The sequence below is a fragment of the Rhinatrema bivittatum genome, chromosome 4 (genome assembly GCF_901001135.1).
Source record: "Rhinatrema bivittatum chromosome 4, aRhiBiv1.1, whole genome shotgun sequence".
NCBI classification, from domain to species: Eukaryota; Metazoa; Chordata; class Amphibia; order Gymnophiona; family Rhinatrematidae; genus Rhinatrema; species Rhinatrema bivittatum.
The window spans coordinates 408,136,287-408,159,088 of NC_042618.1; the positions used below are offsets into that span (position 1 = coordinate 408,136,287).

General features: G+C 42.8%; 1 protein-coding gene across 1 annotated transcript in view; it reads left to right on the top strand.

The window, feature by feature from the left end:
• The window catches only part of LOC115089421 (deoxyribonuclease gamma-like), a 129,559-nt gene extending 106,987 nt beyond the window's left edge, over positions 1–22,572 (top strand). The window contains exons 3-9 of the mRNA XM_029597514.1: positions 4,740–4,778; positions 5,829–5,915; positions 8,743–8,855; positions 10,640–10,752; positions 18,453–18,610; positions 19,159–19,252; positions 22,014–22,572. Of these exons, the coding sequence (XP_029453374.1) occupies positions 4,740–4,778; positions 5,829–5,915; positions 8,743–8,855; positions 10,640–10,752; positions 18,453–18,610; positions 19,159–19,252; positions 22,014–22,076 (667 nt within the window). The 3' untranslated portion in view covers positions 22,077–22,572. The remainder of the gene's footprint in view (positions 1–4,739; positions 4,779–5,828; positions 5,916–8,742; positions 8,856–10,639; positions 10,753–18,452; positions 18,611–19,158; positions 19,253–22,013) is intronic.
• Positions 22,573–22,802: the final 230 nt, after the last annotated feature.

Below are 22,802 nucleotides of genomic sequence, written 5' to 3' on the forward strand. Positions count from 1 at the left end.
ACCCAGCATGTCACAAGAAAAAAGCCAAACATGTCTATAGAAACTGTAGCCACTTTAATTATAACAGAGAAATAAGTTATACACTGTATCTACTATTTTTTATGTTGTACACTGCTTTGATTTTATGGAAGAGCGGTATATTAAAAATTAACTTAACCTTAATACAGTACATATCTCAGTAGGAAATGCCAAACCAGTGATCCTGTTACTACACTGTCATTGGGCGTGTTCCTCACCTCCTACTCTCATTTCATTGTTTCTTCCATGAAGACAGAACAACTCAGCAACATCAACATGAAGATTGCTTCATTCAACGCCAGAAGATTTTGAGAAAAGAAGTGTTCCAATGAGAAGGTCTTTTCAATTATTGCCAGCGTGAGTAAACTGGAGCCCTCCTGTCTTACCTGTGACACCTGCCACCTAGAGAACTTTTAAGTTACCATGCTGACTTATCTTAACTCCCGCCGAGTTAGCAGAGTGGCACAGTTTATTTAAAAGAAAAGATTAAATGATAACAACTGGTATCGAAATAGAATGATACCGTTTACAATTAATTACAAAATTCTGATGCAGTTTGACCGTTCACCGGCAGTGAAACTGGGTTGGAGTCACGAGCCTGGCTTCTGCTGCTCGGGCTAGCTGGCTGGCCAGCTGGAGCTGGGGATGCTGCACAGCACAATGGTGATAGCTAGCAGCCAGATTCGGGGTGCACCCAGATCAGATTCTGGAGGGAGATGTATTCTGTGCTCCTTGGCCAAGGATGGTTGGCGGGAGAGGGTTAAAAATTAATCTTATAGCACCATGGCCCCAGCAGAGGGGTGTTCTGATTGATCTGGAAGCCCGGAGTAGGAGGAAACTGCCTAGCCCCCCACCCCCTCCCCACCTAAAACAAAACAAAAAATAAACACAAATGTAATTTCTCTAGTTCGATAAGAGTATCTCATTTGTAACTAAGTATTTTCATTTTTTTTATGGCTCAAACTTAATCTTTATCCACCTTGACCTGTCTGCTGCTTTTGACACACTCCTTGATACTCTGTCCTCATTTGGATTTCTGGACTTCATCCTGTCTTGGCTCTCATCTTACAAATTGCACTGCCCTTTTAATGTGCCCTCTACTGCTGTGTCTCATGGCTCTGTCTTGGGCCCTCTTCTCTCTATATACTAATTCTCTTGGTGCTCTGATATCCTCCCATGGCTTTCAGTACCATTTTTAATTTATGCTGACAATTCCCAAATCCTTCTCTCTACACCAGAAATGTCATCAGGAATACAGTCTCAAATCTTAGCCTGCTTGTTTGACTTTGCTGTCTGGATGACTCACCACCTCCGCTCAGGCCAAGACAGAGCTCCTTATCTTTCCTCTCAAACCCATTTTCCCTCTTTCCTCTTTCTCTGGATAACACTCTTATTCTCCCAGTCCCCTAAATCCCTAATCTTGGGGTCATTTTCAACTCCTCTCTCCTTCTCTACACATATCCAAAACTACTAAAATGTATTGTTTTGCTCCATATCATCACCAAAATCCATCCCTTCCTTTCTAAACACTCTACCATAACCCTTACCCACTCTCTTATCACCTCCTGCTTAGACTATTGCAACCTGCTCCTCAGAGATCTCCCACTACACTCAGAGATCATTCCACTACACTCTATCCAAAATTCAGCTGTGCAACTTATCTTTTGCTGCACCTTTATAACCCTCCTTAAGTTACTTCATTGGCTTCATATCCATTTCCACATACAGTTTAAGCTCCTTGAACTGGTAGATGTGGTGTATTTGGATTTCCAGAAGGCATTTGACAAAATCCCACATGAGAGGCTTCTAAGAAAATTAAAAAGTCATGGGATAGGAGGCGATGTCCTTCCGTGGATTGCAAGTTGGTTAAAAGACAGGAAACAGAGAGTAGGATTAAATGGTCAGTTTTCACAGTGGAAAAAGGTAAACAGAGTGCCTCAGGGATCTGTACTTGGACCGAGGCTTTTTAATATATTTATAAATGATCTGGAAAGGGGTACGACGAGTGAGGTGATCAAATTTGCGGACGACACAGAATTATGCAGAGTAGTCAAATCTCAAGTGGATTGTGATGAATTGCAGGAGGACCTTGTGAGACTGGAAGATTGGGCTACCAAATGGCAGATGAAGTATAACATGGACAAGTGCAAAGTGATGCATATAGGAAAAAATAACCCTTGCTATAGTTACATGATGTTAGGTTCCATATTAGGAGCTACCACCCAGAAAAGAGATCTAGGTGTCATAGTAGATAATACATTGAAATCGTTGGCCCAGTGTGCTGTGGCAATCAAAAAAGCAAACAGAATGTTAGAAACTATTAGGAAGGGAATGGCAAATAAAACGGAGCATGTCATAATGGTTCTGTATCGCTCCATAGTGAGACCAAACTTTGAATACTGTGTGCAATTCTGGTCACCGCATCTGAAAAAGGATATAGTTGCACTGGAGAAAGTGCAGAGAAGGGCAACCAAAATAAGGGACATTGAACGGCTGCCCTATGAGCAAAGGCTAAAGAAGTTAGGGCTGTTCAGTTTGGAGAGGAGATGACTGGGGGGGGATATGATAGAAGGCTACAAAATCATGAAATGACTTGAACAAGTTAATGTAAATCAGTTAATTACTCTCTCATAATAGAAGGACCAGGGGGCACTCCATGAAGTTAGCTCATAGCTCATTTAAAACAAATCAAAGAAAATTCTTTTTCCACTCAGTGCATAGTTAAACTCTGGAATTCATTGCCAGGGGATGTGGTTTCAGCAGTTAGTGTTACTGGGTTTAAAAAAGGTTTGGATAAGTTTCTAGAGGTTAAATCCATAAATTAATAAGCAACAGTAGATTGTGATCTATCTTAATGTTTGGGTACTTGCCAGGTCCATGTGACTTGGATTGGCTACTGCTGGAAACAGGATACTGGGCTTGATGGACCCTTGGTCTGACCCAGTATAGCATTTCTTATGTTCTTATGTACTCACCTACAAAAACCTTCACTCTGCAGCTTCTTACTACCTTTTCTCTTTTCTCACTTCCTATAACCTTCCACTCATCAGACAAGTCATGCCTATCTATGCCCTTCTCCTCTACCTCCAACTCCCAACTCTGTGCTTTCCACCTGGTTGTACCATATGCTTGGATTAGGCTTCCTGACTTAGTGTGTCATGCTCCCGCTCTGGTGATTATCCCGCTTACAGCCTTGATTTAAACCAATTTCTCAATAAATGAAATTTCCAAAGTTTCTTCTGCCCTGCATGTTTGTCTTGGTTAGATTGTAAGTTCTACTGTTTTATGTGTTTCTGTGCAGCACTGTATATGTCAAATAGCTATAGTGCTCCTCTATAAGTAATTAGTGCTCCTCTAAAGTAATTAGTAGTAGCAGTATATTACTTCAGTTACCTATTGTGAACCTTTGAAGCAGTAACCCTTAAGCTTCCCTATGCATAACCTCAGATGTGGCTGTAACACTTTAAAACGAGGATCGCCCATTTAACACAGCCTTACTTGGGGCTCCACTCCCTCCCACCATCAGCCAGTCTGCTTCATATTTTCCTTGCATGTGTTGCAATTCCACCCCAAATTCTACTGCAGAATTTTATCATTATTACTAAGACATATTGCTATGTTTAGTTTAAACAGTCAATGTTAAAAAAAAAAAAAAAAAAAAGTAAGTAAGAGATTATAGCAAAGCCACATTGGATGCTGAGAATCAGTTGTATCTCATGATGAAACATCTCATTGCAATCAGAAATTAAAATGCAGCCATTGTCTAAATACAGTAATGACCAAGCTAGCAAGTTTCAGCAGACCAATTTTTCCATTGCCCAAAATATAAGGTCCTCTCACATTTGTAAGAGTACTTCATGTATTAAATCCTTTCTATCCCAACAGATACTTCAGTTTTCCAGTCCTCCTATATCATAAACATAGGTTATTCCAGCACCAGCCTTGTGGCTCAGTCGCAGTGCTCAGCAGGGTGGCATGAGGGACCCCGATTTGGATTCCGGGTCCATGTGGGCCAGTGAGGCCTGGGTGCACTGCCGAGAGAGAGAGAAAAAGAGGTGGTAGGCTCAAGCTCAGAGAGAGATAAGGAAGCTAGTTGTTGGGAGCCAGCCAAAAGTTGCACTAAAGATGCATCATTCCAGTCATTGTTTCAGCAAGGCTCCCATGAGTCGCCCAAACCTGACATCAGGGGAGAGGGAGAGAAGATGGGCAGACTAAAAGGGTAGAACATTTGTTCCAAAATTTGGTTGATTTTATTCCCACTGCTGTTATCAGCTTTATCATACCTTAGCAGCTCCCAGTGAAGACCTTTTAACCTCATAAGAGCAGTTTCACTTACAATTTTAGAAAGGACAAATTGCTTGGCTTTGTTTGCAATTTCTTTCTCTTAACAATGCAGATCTGACTGCTCTTCTAATAATAAAAACAGGAAAGTGTTTACAAAATCAAATGCTCTCATTCACTTCTGTGACAACTTTTATTTTCAATATGTTTGCTGGTGACCTTCTGTCTGCCAATATATTTATACTGAATATTCCATGGAATTGGGTTATAATGATCTACTCATCTAGATTCAGTTTTCATCTGGATCTGCCCAGGAATGAGACTGTAATTGCAGCCATGATGTTACTCTGTCAGACCAGTTAGTGCTAAGTGTTCTGGTTGGTTTCAGATTGTGTCGCGGTATGACATCATAGTCATTTTGGAGGTCTTTGACACAAAAGAGAAAGCTACAAAGAAACTCTTCAGGTAAAACTCTTCAGGTAAAAAAAATTAAAAATAATTGTATGTAGTCTGTATGCTGTGTTGCTAAGAAATTCCTCCTCTTGTTAGAGGTATAGTAGTATGAGGCAGACACCAAGATGCTATAAACAGGATGTAGAAAGGCATAAGGTGGTACATCTCATCCACTGGAAATTGTGTAAACACTATACCATTACTGTACCCAGAAAAGCATGGGGACTGGGAACAGGACCCTGAGAGAATTATGGAGAATGAAGTTGTTCCCATCTCAACAGATAAAAACTGGTAAATGAGAAAAGCACAAGACCAGCATTGCTGATAGAAGTGTCAACAGCAAGCGACTATTCTGTGGAGCATATGGAGAGAAAGAGAGAAGATCCTCAAGTACCAAAAGATGCAATCAGAGACCAAGAAAATGTGGCAGAAAGACACAGAAATAGTCCCACTTGTATTGGTGCTATTGGCCGGATTAAAAGGCACTTCCCAGGCCCACGTTGCTGTGTTGCCTGTTCATATTACATCTTGTGAACTTCAGAAGGAAGTTTTTAGCATAATCAAAGTATTAAGGAGGGCATTTGTAGTGAATTTGAGACTGAGCTCATATTCAACATCCCCTGGCTTACAAGTGAGGTTCACCTTGGTCAAAGTATGTGCAGAATTGACCCATGTGGAGACATTAGCCTGAAGACGTAGAAACTTCACTCTGTTTTTGTTTTGTGACCTGGCAGTTTCTGCTTGCTCTTTTGGAGCAAAAGGCTCATGTAGAAACAGGGCTGGTATCTGCACTTGTTTTACTTACAAGAAAGAAAAATATTAACTTAGAAAAATCAGTCCCCTACTTACCTGTAGTATTAACTGATAAATCTATCTATCTATTTAGGTAAGGAATAATCACAGGAACACATTTTATTTCCTCATGAACAGAAAATGGGAATCTGTAGAAATGCTTCTACAAGATGCTGTTTGACATCTTTTGTCAAATACAATATATTTGTGTTACAGGTAATGCCTAGTTTTCTTTCTGAAAAGTCTACAGTACATACTGTAAAACATTTCTTTTTTTTTACCAGCTCCAAAAAAGGGCACCATTACAATTATATCCTGAGCAAGCCTTTGGGAAGAGGAGAGTACAGGGAACAATATCTTTTCATTTATCGGTAAGATAACTGTGCTATACCCATCTCTTATCATGGACTCCCAGCTCATTCAGAAACAGAGCTTGGAGCTAGTGCCATGAGCCTTCATTCACAATGAGCTGGGGATTTCCCCTGAAACCCTCCCCCACTCCCCAACACACCTGGTCCAATCATTAGTCAGTCCTGGGCCAGGGGCCATGCACCAGGGCTCCTTCTGGAACACTGCAACCAGGGGCCCTGACTCTGGGCAGTAGGTGTCGCCCTTAAGCAATGACCATCACTCTCTACCTCCTTCTGCAGGGGACCCCAAACCCCAGCCCATAGGCCCAATCCAGGCCACAGCACTCATTCAACTGGCCCACCAGGCTTTTCTTTCAAGCGGCTGGATTCAGCCTGCCGAAAAGTTTGTTTTCTTTTTCTTACTCATGGCTGGCAGCGAAGACTCCCCAAAACAATTAAAGATGGTGCTGGTGGGGAGGGCAAGCCCTGCCACTAGGAGAAAAGCCCTGGACCACACTGAGGAAGAGAGGCAGGACTGAATGAGGGGGGGGAGGAAGAGAAGGGAAAGGAAAGGAGGAGAGAAGGCTGAGAGGATAGTAGGGTGAGTGAGGGGAGAGGGACTAGGGTTAAAGGAGAGTAGGGGATAGAGGAAAGAGAAAGGAAGGGAGAGAATTAGAGGGAAGGGAGGGAATGAGAGGAAGGGGAGGAGAGTGAATGAGGGGGGGAGAAAGGGAAAGGAGAGGAGAGGAAGTGAGACAGGAGTTAATGAAGGAGTTGACGGGAGGAAAAGAGGAGAGGGGATGTGGGAAGGGAAGGGAGTGAGTGAGTGAATGAGGTGAGAAAGAAGGGAGGAGAGTAGGGTGAGAGGAGAGTGAGGTGAATAAAGGGAGGGGGTGGAGAGTAGAGTGGGGTGAGAAAGGACGAGAGGGAAGGGAAGGGCAAATACAGGGAAAGGAGAAGCCAGGGAGCAGGGTTCTTGGGGTTGTCAACTGGGAAATCTAGAAATATTACTATTATTACTGGTGTGTTACCTGCCATACCTCTGGGAAACTTGTTCCCTTCCTTTCCCTGTATTTCAAATCATCCCAGGGTCAGATATGTTCCCCTCCTCCCCATCTCTCTTGATGTTATGAAATTAGCTACGTGGACCTTCCTTTGAAAAATTTAGGGACTTCTGTCCTAGGGGCCTGTGAATGTTGCCTCCAGCTTCCCCAGCCCTGAAGAACAGAAGAGCCGACTCAGGGACTGAATCCTGTAAAGCAGTATCATTTAGTATCCCATAGTATTGCATGGCTACCTGACCTTAGATAATCTTAGGCAGTCCTGCTGATGTCCCAGTACAGTTAGGGACTTGTAGCTTTGATTTTGCTCTAAAAAAGCAACAATGAAAGCTTATGGGGTAAATTTTCAATAAGCCACTTGCCAAAGAGTGCATCTACTTTTCAGCTTGGTCTTCAAACAAATTACTCTCATACAGGCCGATACAGAACGCGCACCGTTTAGCTGCATGTTTTTGACACACTATTACCCCTTATACTGAAAGGGGTAATAGTGCGTGGAAAACGTGCGGCCAACCCCCCGAAACTAATAGCGCTCATCACATGCAAATGCATGTTGATGAGCCTATCAGTTAGTACCCACAATACCGAAAGTAAAATGTGCAGCCAAGCCGCACATTTTACTCTCAGAAATTAACGCCTGCCAAAGGGCAGGAGTTAATTTCAGACAGCACCGGGCAAGTGTACAGAAAAAGCAGAAAAAACCGCTTTTCTGTACATCCTCTGACTTAATATCATAGTGATATTGTCAGAGGCCCCAAAAATTAAAATAAATAAATTTGCCCACAGCCCTTGGGTTGGAAAATGGATACTCAGCTTTGCCGGCGTCTGTTTTCCGAACCCGTGGCTGTCAGCAGGTTCGACAACCGACACTGGTAAAATTAAGCGTCGGCTGTCAGACCTGCTGACAGCCACTGTTTCCGCCAATAAGGAGGCGCTAGGGACACGCTAGTGTCCCTAGCGCCTCCTTATTAGCACGGGCCCGAATTTAAATAGAGATTCGAGTGCCCAGGAGAGGAGCTTGGGCACACATCAGGAGAGCTGGCGCTCGCCTTGGAGCACCAGCTCTCCTGTGGACTTTATTGAATGGGCCTGATAGTTTGTGTCTGGAGATTGCATCCTGTATCCACATCACTGCCCAAACATGGCAATAGGACCCTAAAGTACATGCACACATTTTTTTAAACTTCAATGTGCAAATGAGGTTTTCACCCGATTGAGCTATACCTCAGGGAACACTTCTTTATACAGTGCCTAAACGTACATGCATTTGTGAAAGTACCCGTCTAGTTCTAGCAGGTTTAAAAAGTCCACTTCACTGGATTCAGGTCTTCTAGCTGTGTAAGCTCCAGTTTTACCCTTTGAAAATGTACCCCTATATACAGTACATAAGAGAATGCAGATTTGAAACCCAAACTGACTCAGCCCGATCCTGCTGACCTAGCGCCATCTGGTAACGGCATCAATTAATAAGTAAGGGGCGCTTTGACCAATAAAAGGAGCCCTGGGCAAATTTGTGTGGATGGGCCCTCTTATTTTTTTCCATATTGACCACCGCCCTCCCTCTCCGACTCCCGCATTCTCCTCCTTCCCTCCGCCCCTACCTAACCCTGTCCCATGTGCACTTATTAATCTGATGCCCCTGCCTTCTGCGCCAGCTGATGGGAGGGTAGCCCCATGCGCCCCTCCTCCTCACCCATGGGGCCCGACCTAAGCCCGCCTCTGCCTTCCTGCGGCCTGCAAGGGGAGTATGAAAGTCCTGTGTGCTCTCCCTGCTTCTGTTTCCCCAGAGAGGATTCAGTGCAGGTGAAGGAGATCTATCAATATGAAGACAAGCAAGAAGGAGACGAGGATTCCTTTGCACGGGAACCCTTTATTGTCAGGTTTGAGTCTAAAACAACAGGTAAGGACCAACTTTACCTACCACCTCCAGATGTGTGACCCACCCACCCACACCCAGTTTTTGCAGGCAGTAACATTTTGTCATTCAGAAAAATACTGGGAAAGTATGATTGAGCGCTGAATAAAGGATATGGCTACGGCAGTCTGCAGAGCTCCGTTTGAAGATGCCAGTGGTCAAACGAATACAGCAGGCTGCTGGAACATTCCAGATGAATAAGAATGCTTCAACGTTTTATCCTAGGAAGGAGACAGCTTGACAGAAATAAAAAAACATTTGCAGTAGTGATGTAGAAGTATCACAGCCAGTTCAGGGGGGTCTATTTACTAACCTGCTAGATGCAGTTGATGCGTGCGTTATTTACCCTGGCTACCAGGAGTGGTAATGGGGTAGATTTTCAAAGGGTTGTGCGCGTAAGATACCCGCGCAACCCCCGAAAACCTACCCCTGCCTCCCCCTGCGCGCGCCGAGCCTATCTTGCATAGGCTCGGCGGCGCGCGCAAGCCCTGGGACGTGCGTAAGTCCCGGGGCTTGAAAAAATGGGCGTTCCGGGGGCAGGACCGAGGCCTCCAGAACAGCCACCGGGCCAGAGGATGGAGAGCCGGCACGCGCAAGTTATGCCTGCCCGGAGGCAGGCGGAAGTTCTTCAATAAAGGTCAGGGGGGGTTTAGTTAGGGCTGGGGGCGGAAGGTTGGGGGGGTGGAAGGAAAGTTCCCTCCAAGGCCGCTTGGAGTGGCCTTGGAGGGAACAGAGGCAGGCTGCTCGGCTCGGCTCGCGCAGATTGCACAATTGTGCACCCCCCTGCGCGCGCCGACCCTGGATTTTATAACATGCACGCGGCAGCATGCGCATGTTATAAAATCGGGCGTAGATTTGTTCGCGCCGGGTTGCGCGAACAAATCTACGCCCACGCGCCTGATATAAAATCTGGCCCAATGGGTGTCTATTAAATAATAAATGAATAAGTACATTTTTATTTATATTCTGCCTTTCATGACACCTCAGAGAGGATTACACTCAGCTACAGGAACAATGTGGTTCCTGTAACCAAGCTATGGCTGGTGAACCTTACTGCTGGGCAGAGGTTATTATGAAACTGCAGGGTTTCAAATGCAAATAAATAAACCAGAGTACGGAGGGACAGCTCTTCAACAAATACCTTCTGCTAGGCAGCTGGAATGGTGCCAAGAGTTGATGTGAGCAGACTTTGCTAAACACCACACTCATCTTGCACCAATTTTAAAAAGTTTCATTAGCCTTGTATGCACAATACTGGGCCTTACGCACACAGGCCTGATTTTAAAAAGCATTTACTGGAATAAAACAGGGTTTTACTTGAGTAAGTGGGCTTTTGAAAATTGCTACACTATATGCCATTGCATTATCCATAGGATTTACTCACATAGGTGCACTTTACTCTATTAAATGGCTTTTGAAAATTGCTACACACGTAACTCCTTTGAAAATTACACCATAAGCATTTTCTCTCTAGCCACCAAATGGGAAAACCTCTTCAGTACGTGCCCTTCGCCATGCCTTAGGCCTGCCTGAAAGTTCAGCAAAGCTGGCTCTTAGTCATGGGAATACAGTTTAATGACATTTTTTTCATAAACTCTTGAAAATTTGTGAAAAGAGAGACACAGTCCCTTCAGCCATAAAAGATTAGTGCTGATCAACTGGATAATCCTCACCTTTTTTTTTTTTGTACTGTAGCAGTAGTAGCTAGAAAGTGGTAAGAGCAGATATTGTCAGAGCTGGACAAGTGAGAATGTTTCCCTCCACTGCAGGGCTGAAGGACTTCGCTGTGATCCCAGTGCACACTACACCAAAGGATTCGGTCCAGGAAATTGATGAGCTTTACGATGTTTTCAATGTGGTTAAAAAGAAGTGGAAAATGCAGGTAACAGAACACTAATACGAGGAAGTGGAACTGCATTCTATTAATGACAGCAGCAGTTTGGAAAAATCCCAGACAAAAAAAAAAATAATAATTGGCAAACTTTAAGAAATGAAAGAGTTGATTTAAAATATTATTTTAAAATTCAAGCATTGTAAAACATTTAACATTGCTTCAATGCACAAACATTGTACTATCCAGTCTTCAACTAATCCATCATAATATTTCTCTCTTTGATCTAAACATGTACATCCTAGAGGAGAAGCGAGAGCGGGGAGATTTGCTAGAGACATTTAAATTATTAAAAAGGTTTCCATGCACAGGAGGCGAGCCTCTTTCAATGTAAAGGAGGCTCTAGAACAAGAGGGTGAAAGGGGGTAGATTCACAAGTAATGTTAGGAAATATTTCTTTAGAGAGAGAGAGAGAGGGTAGTGAATGCATGGAACGGCCTCCCAGTGGAAGTGGTGGAGATGAAAAGGGTATCTGACGTCAAGAAAGCATGGGATAAATACAGGGGGATCTCTGAAAGAGTGATGGGACTTGTAAGGGCAGGCAAGATAGGTCAAGTTTCTACGTTTGACAGGATGCATATAAACAGCAGCCCGAATACCCATGTTCTACTGCTATCCAGCAAAGAGCGGGCAGGAGGGGTCAGGTTTTCTGTGAACTTTCTTCCTGACTGCAGCTTCATATCATAACTCCTTGACCTTGGATTTCCTTTTCTATGAAAAAAAGTCTCACCTTAGGCATTTGATTGTCTCAATCATATTCCTCTTTCCTTTCTTTCCTTCCTTCACCGAGTACCTTGTATCATTGTACTAGTCCTATGAACCACTTCCATCCCTTCTGTCCTGGCTTCAGCACTGAACCTAGTACTCAAGGGGGGAGCTCAGGGTGATCTATACAAAGGCAATATTACCTCCTTTATCCTGCCTATCATTCCTTTACTCATCCAACCCTTAACTTTCCCAACGCGTTTGTTACACTGGCTGGTTAGCTTGAGGTCATCTGAGAAATACTTCTAGGGGTTGTTTTTTTTTAAGTTTCCAGTTTTTGTCCTTCTAATTGACACGTGACGAATGGCTTTTTGCATCCTATGTGCAGGAGTTTACACTTTTTAGCATTAAAGCTCATTTTCCAAACCCTTACGCATTCTTCTTTTTTTTTGTTGTTGTTGGTTTCAAGTCCCTTTTCATTTTTTTTTTCACCCTTTCCAGCATGTCTGCCTAGTTACAGCCCATCAGCTTCACCTTGATCTGTAAACACTGAGAAAAAAAAAAGCTTCAGCATTCTGCCTTTTATGGTTATCCTCTTCACAAATTCCACCTTCTCTTTTTCTTTTAGTTCAGCTACTTGTAGACCAATCATACGCTTCTGCTCATCCTGACTTGCTTTATAGAGATAAACAGCAGAGCTTTGGAATGTAGGGCATTAGGCATGTCCATACCTGGGAACTCTTGGTGTTGAATCACTGACATTGGCTTTTAGTAGGGGGGAGGAAGGAGGGAAGGGCACTCCCTCTCTCTCTCACACACACACATTCTCTTCCTCTCCCCCTCCAACCCCCTCTCACACAAGCTCACTCATTCTCTCGCTTCAAACCCACTAGCAGCAGTAGCTTCCTCCTTTGGGCCTGTGTGGCTAACAGAACTCCTCCTTCCAGCTGTGCAGGCCCATGGTGCATCTGTACTTTCTTCCCATGGGGCAATCAACGGGACTCTTCGTCCCACTTAAATAAATAAAAGTATTTAAAAACTCTTCTATACCGTCATTAAGTTAGATAACTATCACAACGGTTTACAGCAAGGCACGATAATGAAAATATGAGTGGTATAGATTACAAATTAATCATGTGCCATCATAGTACAGTAACAATTTAATACAATAAACTATGTGTGTAAGTTAAGCTTGTCTGTTGGGAACATATTAGGTGATTTGAATTTAACTTTAATATGCATTTGTAGGTTACAAGTAACAAGTTCTAGTTTGGTGCGCCCTTATCAATCAACTGGTTTTCTCCTTCTCTTTATCTTTATAAAAAGCTTGTTTAAAGAGCCAGGTTTTCAGATTGGTTTTGAATATTTTCAAATTTCTCTGCAGCCTTATTTCGAGTGGCATGGTGTTCCATAGCATGGGGCCAGCCAATGATAATGCTCTTTCCCTTACGTGCGTGAGGCGGGCTGTTTTGACAGAGGGGATAGTTAGTAGAGCTTTATTAGCAGATCTCAGGTTTCTTTGCGGGACATGAACACACAGTGCATTGTTAAGCCAGTCAGCTTTTTTCATTGTGGATTAGTTTGTGAATTATGCATAAAGCCTTATATTGAATTCTTTGTTCAATTGGAAGCCAGTGTAATTCAGCGAGTGTTCCTGTAATGTGGTCATTCTTTTTTTTGCCAGTCAAAATTCTAGCAGCTGCGTTTTGTAATATTTGCAGTGGCCGAATTGTAGATTGTGGTAGACCTAAACGTAGGGAGTTACAGTAATCTGTGCTTGCGAATATCATTGCCTGCAGAACTGTGCGGAAATTGTTTAGTGTTAGAAGAGGTTTTAATCTTCTCAGGATCATTAGTTTCGTGTATCCTTCTTTTATTTTCAATGAGATGTGTTGTTTCATGTTTAGTTCAGGGTCAATTATTACTCCTAGATTCCGTACTTTTGTTGCTAGTTCAACGGTTTGGGTATTTTTAATTGTGAGTGTTGATTGAATGTGATGTATGTTTTTACGTTCAAGGTATAAGAATTCCGTTTTGGCGATGTTTATTACCAGTTACATTTGATTTAACAGCTGTTTGATAATTTCAAGATACATATTGGCAAGTTTCATTGTTTCTTCAGCCAATGCCACTTTTCTTTCTGCCCGCATGGGCCCAGGTTATTTCCTCTTGCAGGGTCCACACGGGTACTGCCCTGTCACACCCAGAGTTTTCTGATGTTGGCCCAAGAATTCCTTTAGAATTCTGGATTCTCCAGGAGAAAGCTGAAGAGTTCCTTAGTCCGGCATCAGTGTAAAAGCACTGCCAGTAATCATGTCCATATCTACAAATGTGTCAAATTTCACCCACAAAGAGAATTTGTATCAATCGCTGGGTCTCCTGGGAAACACTAGAAAAACCTAGACCTCTGTTTACTCCTCCAACCCCTCCTCTTCAGTAAGCCTTGCAGGGAAGAGGAGGAGAGGGGTTGGAGAAGGGAGCAGAACAATTGTTTGCTGCCATGCAGTGTCTGTTTCAACTTCACACCCTGTTCTTCCTCAGTAAGCCTGCAGGGAACACAAGTGAAGAAGTGAGCCTGGAGCAGTCACCGCAGGCATCATCATCATCATTTATAGCACACTTTTACAGCAGAAGAATTCAAAGTGTGTTACAGCAGAGTATGGGTTTACAACAGGTATAAAGTACTTAAGTGAACTGGTATAAATATCTGTGCAAACATCAATCAATTCAAAGACATAGAAATATAGGTACAAATATAAATGTGAACACACAATATGAGCATAAATACTATATAGGATTGTTGGGTTTGCAATAAGCATAGACTAAATTGGTAATTAAGAACGCTGCAGTATAAGGAATAAATAACATGTTGCTGAATGAGGATCAGGTGCCTTTGAAGGTGCAATGACTTGAAGGGCGTGGCAGTCCTTGCAAAAGTTGAGGTGTTTTGTGCATCATTGGAGGGCCAAGAGTATGGTTTAGGGAGCTGGTTGAAGTTTATGGTTCTGGCTGTCAGCAAAAGCTGCTACAAAATAGCCAGGTTTTCATTAGCTTCATAAAAGGTGAGGAGGGCTGAGGCAAGCCTGACATCTAGCAGCAGAGAGTTCCAGAGAGTGGGAACTGATTTATGAGCGTTCTCTTCCTAATACTGGAGAGTGTGATTTCTCTGGGAGCTGGAACCACAAGGTGGGCCTGATGTAGTGAGTGCAGGGCCAGGAGGGCATACATGAAGGTGAGTCAGTTTGAGGTAAGGTAAGGTGCTGCCAGCCCCTAAAGATTTTGAATATGGCATGACAGTGTGTTGGAAGCTAGGATGGGATGGATGGGGCTGCTCATAGGTCGTTAGTGCTTATTACAGATATAACTTGTACTAAAGAGCAGTGTAAAGGCAGTGAAACACTTTCTGATGTATCACAGAAAGCAGTCTGATTTGGTCAAATTTTTCAGCATTTAGTATGGTTCTTGCTGCCCCGTTGTAGCCGATGGCTGTTTCTTAAGCAGCCCAATACAGAAGGAGTTGCAACACTGGAGGCAGGAGATTATGCAGGTGCAAACCACTATTGTAGAAGTAAGACCATCAAAGAAAGGGCAAAGGTGACATAATTAGCATAGCTGGAAGAAGGCAGATTTTATTGATCACATTTGGGCTTCTGTGGTAAGACTAGTATCTAGGATGAAACCTAGGTCATAATCTTCAGCACGGCAAGGAACCCTCCCCTTCAAAGTTATTATTGCATAGACATGGCTGTAATCATGCACTCATTTTTTCCAATCCATAGCACCTGTTTGGGGAAAGTTAGTTTCAATTTGTTGTAGGGAAGCCACTCTGAGATCATTTTAAGGCAGTTGTTTAGATTTATGATTGTTAGATTAGGGTCAGCACCTAGAGTGTTGGGTAGGTGGATATCATCTGGATAGGTAAAGAATTCTGAACTCTGAGTAGCTTGCTGACAGGCCGATATAGTACAGTGCGCTCCAGCAGAGCGCACTGTTAACGCACAATTGGACGTGCGATTGACGCACTAGTGTTACCCCTTATTCAGTAAGGGGTCGAAAACGCACGTCCAACCCCCCCGAACCTAATAGCGCCCGCAACATGCAAATGCACGGTGATGGCCCTATTAGGTATTCCCGCGCGATTCAGAAAGGAAAATGTGTAGCCAAGCCGCACATTTTACTTTCAGAAATTAGCGCCTACCCAAAAGGTAGGCGCTACTTTCTCCAGGTACCGGGAAAGTGCACAGAAAAGCAGTAAAGACTGCTTTTCTGTGCACCCTCTGACTTAATATCATGGCGATATTAAGTCAGAGGTCCCGAAAGTTACAAAAAGTTAAAAAAAAAAAAATTTTGAAGTCGGCCCACGGGTTGAAAACCGGACGCTCAATTTTGCCGGCGTTCGGTTTCCAAACCCATGGCTGTCAGCGGGTTTGAGAACCGACACCGGCAACATTGAGTGTCGGCTGTCAAACCCGCTGACAGCCACCGCTCCTGTCCAAAAAGAGGTGCTAGGGACACGCTAGTGGTCCTTAGCGCCTCTTTTTACCTATTTTTACTGCCGGCCCTAATTTGAATACTGAATCGCACGCACAGGAGAGTGGCCTGTGCGTTCGCCCGCTCTCCTGCGGACTTTACTGTATCGGCCTGTGAGTGAGGCTAACTGGACATTAAATAGCATCAGAGGGCAGATCCTTGTGCCACACATCATGCTAGGTGTGAGGATGGGAAGAAACTTGCCCAAGGGAAGTGGTCTGAATACAGTTATGGAGAAAGAAGTGAAACTATGTTAGTGCTGGACCAGAGAGCCCTACATCACTTAAGTGAATGAGGATGGTGATCTCTATGTTGTCAAAAGCAGCTGAGAGATCCAGGAATACTAGGATGGCAGTTTGACCAAGGTCTAAGGCATGGCATAGATTGTCAACTACACTAACTGGAGCAGTTTTGGTATGATGGCAGCATCTGCAATTTGACTGGAGAGAGTTCAAGTAGTTTGTGAATTGTAGAAAGTTGGTTCATTTTAATAGGACTGCTTTTTCGATTATCTTGCCAAAGAAAAGGAGGTAAGAGAGTGGGCAGTAATTCCAGGGTGGGTTGAGGCTCAGTTTCTTTAGGGGGTCTGACCACAGCTTTTTTTTTTTTTTTTAGATACTTTGATAATGAGGTATTGATTGGCTATATACAGCTGAGTAGTACTGGTTTGGTTTGATTGAAGAGGCATGAGGTGGTAGAAATTGTCCAGGCAACTGCTGAGCTTGATGTCCACCTCATTGTCACCTAGGGCGAAATACTACGAGGGAGTGGTGTAGTGTGCTTTACTTGGGGAGGGGGGCACTCTTGTGACTGCTTCTAGCTCAGCTCTCATCTTTAAATTTTGTTGGTAAAGCATTTGGCTAAATTGCTAGAGGTTTTTGTGTAAGGGAAGAGGATAAGGGAGTAGTTAGGCCCAGGCATTTGACTGTTCAGTAAAGTTCACTTGGCAAATGATTTTGCTTGGATGATGATTCTGGAGAAGTGGATCTCATTTGGCTGGAACAAAGACAGCTCAAGCTGCAGCTGTGATACCAGAACTTAGGATTCAGCAGGGGGAAGGCAGCAGGCCTGCCACTACTGGGTATGCAAACCATGCAATTCTACAAGGCAGCACAGGCAGGAGGGCAGAGGCTGCGATGGAAGAGGATCCAACAAAGGGAACAGCGAGAGGCCAATGCAGTCACTGGTAGACCCCATCCCACCACCAGCAAAAGAAGGCTGAAGCCCATGAGGCTGCTACTGGACCACAGCACAGTGGTGGTGTAGAATGGAAAAGGTACTGGTGGCAAAAGAAGGAAATAGGGGACCATGCTGTGGTTCTTCTGCAGGTGCAGGCCAGCCCCACACTACTCAAACACATATGGTGCTAGCGCTTCCTGTATGCTCATCTTGCGATACACAGATGAGCATACAGGAGTGCTAGCCCTGCGCTTAGTAAGGACAACACAGGGCTGGCCTGCACCTAAAGAGGAGCCAAAGGAAGGACTGTTACAGCTCTGTGTCAAATCCTGCTCTCCCCCACAGAACAAAGCATCGGATGGTGGCAGCAGCAGCAGCAGCAATGAGAGACTTATGGACCCTACCAGCATAGAGGTTGTGCGCTTGCAGTTAATACTGTTTTGGTATGGGATTTTTACCATAGTGTGGTCATTCAGTTTACTGAAGGCTGTCAAGAGGCCAAACCCACACCTCAGACAGGTTACAACAGGCCTATTACTATATAAGTTCCAAGGGTCTTTTTTTTGCAGGGTTTTCTGGCTGGCACCACAGCAGTGCATGTTTTCCTGTACCACAAACTGGTGCCAGCTACAGGGCCCAGGCAGCACTAAATTTATGTCCAAGTAGCTAGGGCAAGGGTATGTGGGGGATAATTCCTGCACAATTTAGAAATTTTGAACCTGTGGCTGGGGTAAAATAGGTTCAGGGGCATGTGCTAGCTTTCACATAGTTTTGCTTGCTGATGGGAGCAGAGCTTTTTTGGGTAGTAAAAGGGAGCTTGGTCCACGACCTGAGCCTGGGTTTCTATTGGAGGTTGGTGATTTGGGGGGGGGGGGGGGGGGTAGCACAGGATTTTTTCCACCCAGGGCAGCAAAAAACTGGTAGCAGCAGCCCTGGGAGGGGGAGAAAAATGCAAGGGTCATCACTGGAGTGAGGGAGGGGAAGAAGAAGGTGATGCACATTCTGCACCCCCTTAGCTAAACAGCAATCTCTCCTTGATCACAATAGAAAAGGGTCTCAGGTCTGATTATGGCTACATACCCTATACTATACAATATCACATTGTGCTCACTAACAAGACACTGCAGAGCAGCTGAATGAAACTAAGCACAAGACATACAAACCTCGGCATGAGCACTAGCACTGAGGCTCAGGTTCCTATTGCACTTTACCCTGTTATTTACCCTAGTTGCTGAAGGCAATCTTTAATCCCTTAACTTGTAATGTTTCTGTTCCAGCGTATAATCTTCATAGGTGACTTCAATGCTGATGGGGCATATGTTTCCCACAAAAAGATGAAGTCAATTCGTCTAAGAACAGACCCAAGTTTTCACTGGCTAATTGATGATGATGCAGACACCACAGCAAGCAACACTACTGACTGTTCTTATGATAGGTAACAAAACTTTTTTTTTTTTTTTTTTTTTTAGGATAAGGATACAGATACTTTTTTTTGGTCAGAATCTAAGCCCTTTGAGGTCAGGGAAATACCCTTCAAGCTGAATGTAATGTGCTTTTAACTGCCTATGAACAGGTGCAAGTTAAATAATGAAGAGGGATATAGCAAATAAATGCCTAAGTCAAGATACTTAAAGCTTAGTCTGACCCAATCTGGCATAGGTTATCAAGTCCAGTGACCACACCGGCTTACATATATGCAGAAGCTCCCATAATGTAGAGCTATTGCTTGTCGCTCACAGGGAGAGATAAGGATTGGTTTTTCCTAGGTGTACCTGGCTAATTGTTTATAGAGTGTTCCTCTAACTTGTTCAAACCACTTCTAAATCCTATGCTAGTTACCTTGGGTGTGGTCTAAACTTAATCTTACTGGAACTGGATTGTATGGACAAGTTAGCAAAAGTAGACAGCACCATTAATATATAGTGATTGTTGAATGCAGACAAAGATAGTGTTTATATTCCTCAGTGGTGTGGTATCTTTCAGAATTGTTGTACACGATGAAGTATTCAATAGCATCGTGCCTGGCTCAGCCAAGGTTTTCAACGTTCAAAAAGAATTTAAGCTAACGGATGAGGAGGTCAGTACTCAACTCCACTTCATGACGCAGCTCATCAGCTGTTTTTCATTATATTGTATAATGCAGAATATTTTGTTTATATAAAACTGGTCAGGTTGTATTGTTCCTATACTATATCTAGGGAAGGAAAAAAAAAAAAAAACACACTAAAGACAGCTCCAACCCCATGCAGAGTTTTTTTTGGGTTAGTGCTTTAAAAGTATTTATGAACTCCCTCTTCTGCTTTGACCCTAACAGAGGTCATAGGGGCCCAGACTGTAGTAGAGCTAGATAGATTTACCTCTTCACTTTTAAGTGATTAGGAGGTCACTCTTGCAGAGGTGTGCACCGGTAATTAAATTTTAACATGGCCTATGTACTCTAAACCTAAATGGTCACTTGGGTAGATGGTTCTAGAGCACTGTCAATCAAAACAGGTTTTAAGATAGGAAGGTGAAATTTCTTATGAACAAGACTCCCCACCTTCACTTAAGCACTACCACAAAATATTCATTAGAATTTAAGAAAAATAAACATGAAAAATGAACAGGGTTAGGGCGAGTTCGCAGATGGCATGCCATGTCCCATCCTTAAAGATCAGCATTGCTAAGTTAAAGTTACATCACACTGCTGCCCGTGCTGAAAATAGCCAATACCATACACTAAATAGCCCATTTAACAAATATGCTCCTTATTTTTTTTACAGGCAGACTTTAGCATTGAATTTGCAGAAACATGTAATGAATACAGATGCAAGATTATACAAAGCAGCTCATTAGCTATGAACATACCTGTATTTACATTACACCTGAAAAAATTTAACTTATGTCTCCCTGAAATGTAGATACAACTTTTTTGCAGTAAGATCTGTTAAAAAAAAAAATAAAAAGGCACCACCTGCATTTTTTTTTTTTTTGTGGGTTTGCATATATTGACAGATAGCAAAATAGCATATGCATCTCTGCAAAGCTTGGTGCACTATAGTACATTGACCTTACATCTGACATCCACAATACTAAAGGGAAAAAGATCATTACAGCACCCATCCCAAAAAAGTGTATTATCCAAGCTATATTTTAAAATTTGAGAAGCTCTCCCCCCGCCAAAGCAGCAACTTTCAAGGCTCTTGCTGCAGAACCTCAAGCTCTCGTGTATTAAAGGGAAGAAGCCCTTTTGCTGCACTGTTAGAAAGGGAACAATTATTTTGCCAAGTCACCTCTGATGCTGACTGCCATTTAAAGCAATGCTTATAAACAGAGCCCTGTACAATAAACCCACAGATGGCAGCTTCTGAAAGTCAAGCTTTTTAGGTGCTGTAATAAGGTTACTGTTGGGCAGAACCACAAAACCAAGATCCAGCAGCCCTAGAAGCAGATCTAAGAGGGGACCCTGCCCACTGCGTACATCTGTTATTCTAGCAAACTCTGTATGATATTTTTTTTTTTTTTTTTTTAGTTATTGCATTTCCTGCCCAAACTGCTTTGTTGCACTTCATTTGTGGGATTTGTAGCTCAGGTAGCCTCAGAGCATCACCTACCATGATTCACAGCTACTGCGATCCTTCCCCACCCCCTCCTATTGCAGCAATGAGCCTAGGTAGAAAGGCACAGATTGCAACTCCCTTCAGAGCTTAATACAAGTGCACTCACTATGAGCAGCCTGCAGCTGTTGCTTTTGCCCTACTGCGAGTGCCACCTCTGTAGGAAGCCAGGCCCAGAAACTGAACCTGCACCGCTGCAGTGAGCCATCAGCAACCGTTAATGGTCCATGTTTAGCTGCCAGAGGACCTCTAAAGAGGAAGACAAATACCAGGCACAATTATTAACATAAGACTGGGTTTATTTCTGTGCTCCTAATGTTTTATGTCAGCTAATACATTTCTTTAATTTTAAAATACCCAGTAAGTCAGGGTTAGGGGTTGATTTGGCTAAGTTTATTCAGTACAGTGAAGACAGTTTGATACTAATTAAGAAAACAATTAATTGACTCCATTACTCTAATTGAATTTACTACGTTTCTCTAAATTACTTGTATATAGCCCTGCCAATATCATGTGTCTTATAAGATTGCCTATGACTGTACCAGTATTTATACATCTAAGCAACAAAGGAAAGGCAGCCCAAATTCAAGCTGTTGTACATGGAATATAGCTTACCAAGGCTATTTAAGAGATCTCTATACCAGTTCCCTGCACCAAAAGACAGGAGTACCCAACACAGTGTACAGTAATATTAAAAAAAAAAATTAAAAAAAAAAAATATATATTTATATATATATACAAATAGGTGAAAGCCTTTGAGATTGTAATGCTAAGATGTTTGTAACCTTGTAAAGTCTATCGTTCAAAATGAGAATGTATTTATTAAATGTCCAAGGGGGTCATTCATCAAAACGCGATGGGCAGTTATCGTGGGTGTTAATGCACACAGGTAAGATTTAAATTAGGGAAAGGGGCAGGGTTAGGGTAAAAAAAAAATGTTTGGCCGGTACCACTGTGGGTGATAATGTTTCAGACATTATTGCTGGCAGTAGCACCTTTTTCAGTGGTGTTATGGGGCGATAGTGTGCAGTGTGGCTGCAACCGCAGTGGGCAAAAAACGCACTGCCGCAGTGCGACCCGCTGCACACATCTCCTCTGCCCTTTTCGCGAATCATTCTTCTACAGTGGAATGATGCATCTAGTCCTATAGCAGGAATGAAAAATACAGAGAATTTGAAGTTTAAAAAAAAAAAAAAAAAAAGTTTAATATGAACAATTTATTTACTAAAATCTTTTTTTCAGGTCTTGGCCGACAGTGACCACTACCCAGTAGAAGTGGAGCTAAAATCAGCCAAAAAGAAATAGAATTCAGAATTTAAGCTACAATGCTTTGCTTTTGGGATACGAGGCTGCTATACATCAGTTAAATATTGGTCAAAATGCTCCTGTTTGCTGTATTTTTAGTTAGTATTAACTTCATACAGGACCAGAGTCTCTTGAGATGACTTCATCAATAGTTAACACTTCCCAGTACTGTTGCAAATCATTACTCTTCTGATTTTACTAGATGGTCACATGTACATTATAAAATTGTGCATGTATGCACATTAATTTGAAAAGCTGATCAGAATAAATTAGATTTCAAGCAGTGTGGCTGGCTTAGCAACAGTTTTCTAGAAATGGCCTTGGTCTCAATTAATTTGATAGAGTTGCTAATTGCTGATTTATTAAATATAACTTAACGAGTTTTAGCTTATAAGCACAGCAATTCCTAATAGAAACAATATGCCATCACCATAAGAACATGCCATACTGGGTCAGACCAAGGATCCATGAAGCCCAGCATCCTGTTTCCAACAGTGGCCAATCCAGGCCATAAGAACCTGGCAAGTACCCAAAAACTAAGTCTATTCCATGTTACTGTTGCTAGTAATAGCAGTGGCTATTTTCTAAGTCAACTTAATTAATAGCAGGTAATGGACTTCTCCTCCAAGAACTTATCCCATCCTTTTTTAAACATAGCTATACTAACTGCACTAACCACATCCTCTGGCAACAAATTCCAGAGTTTAATTGTGCGTTGAGTAAAAA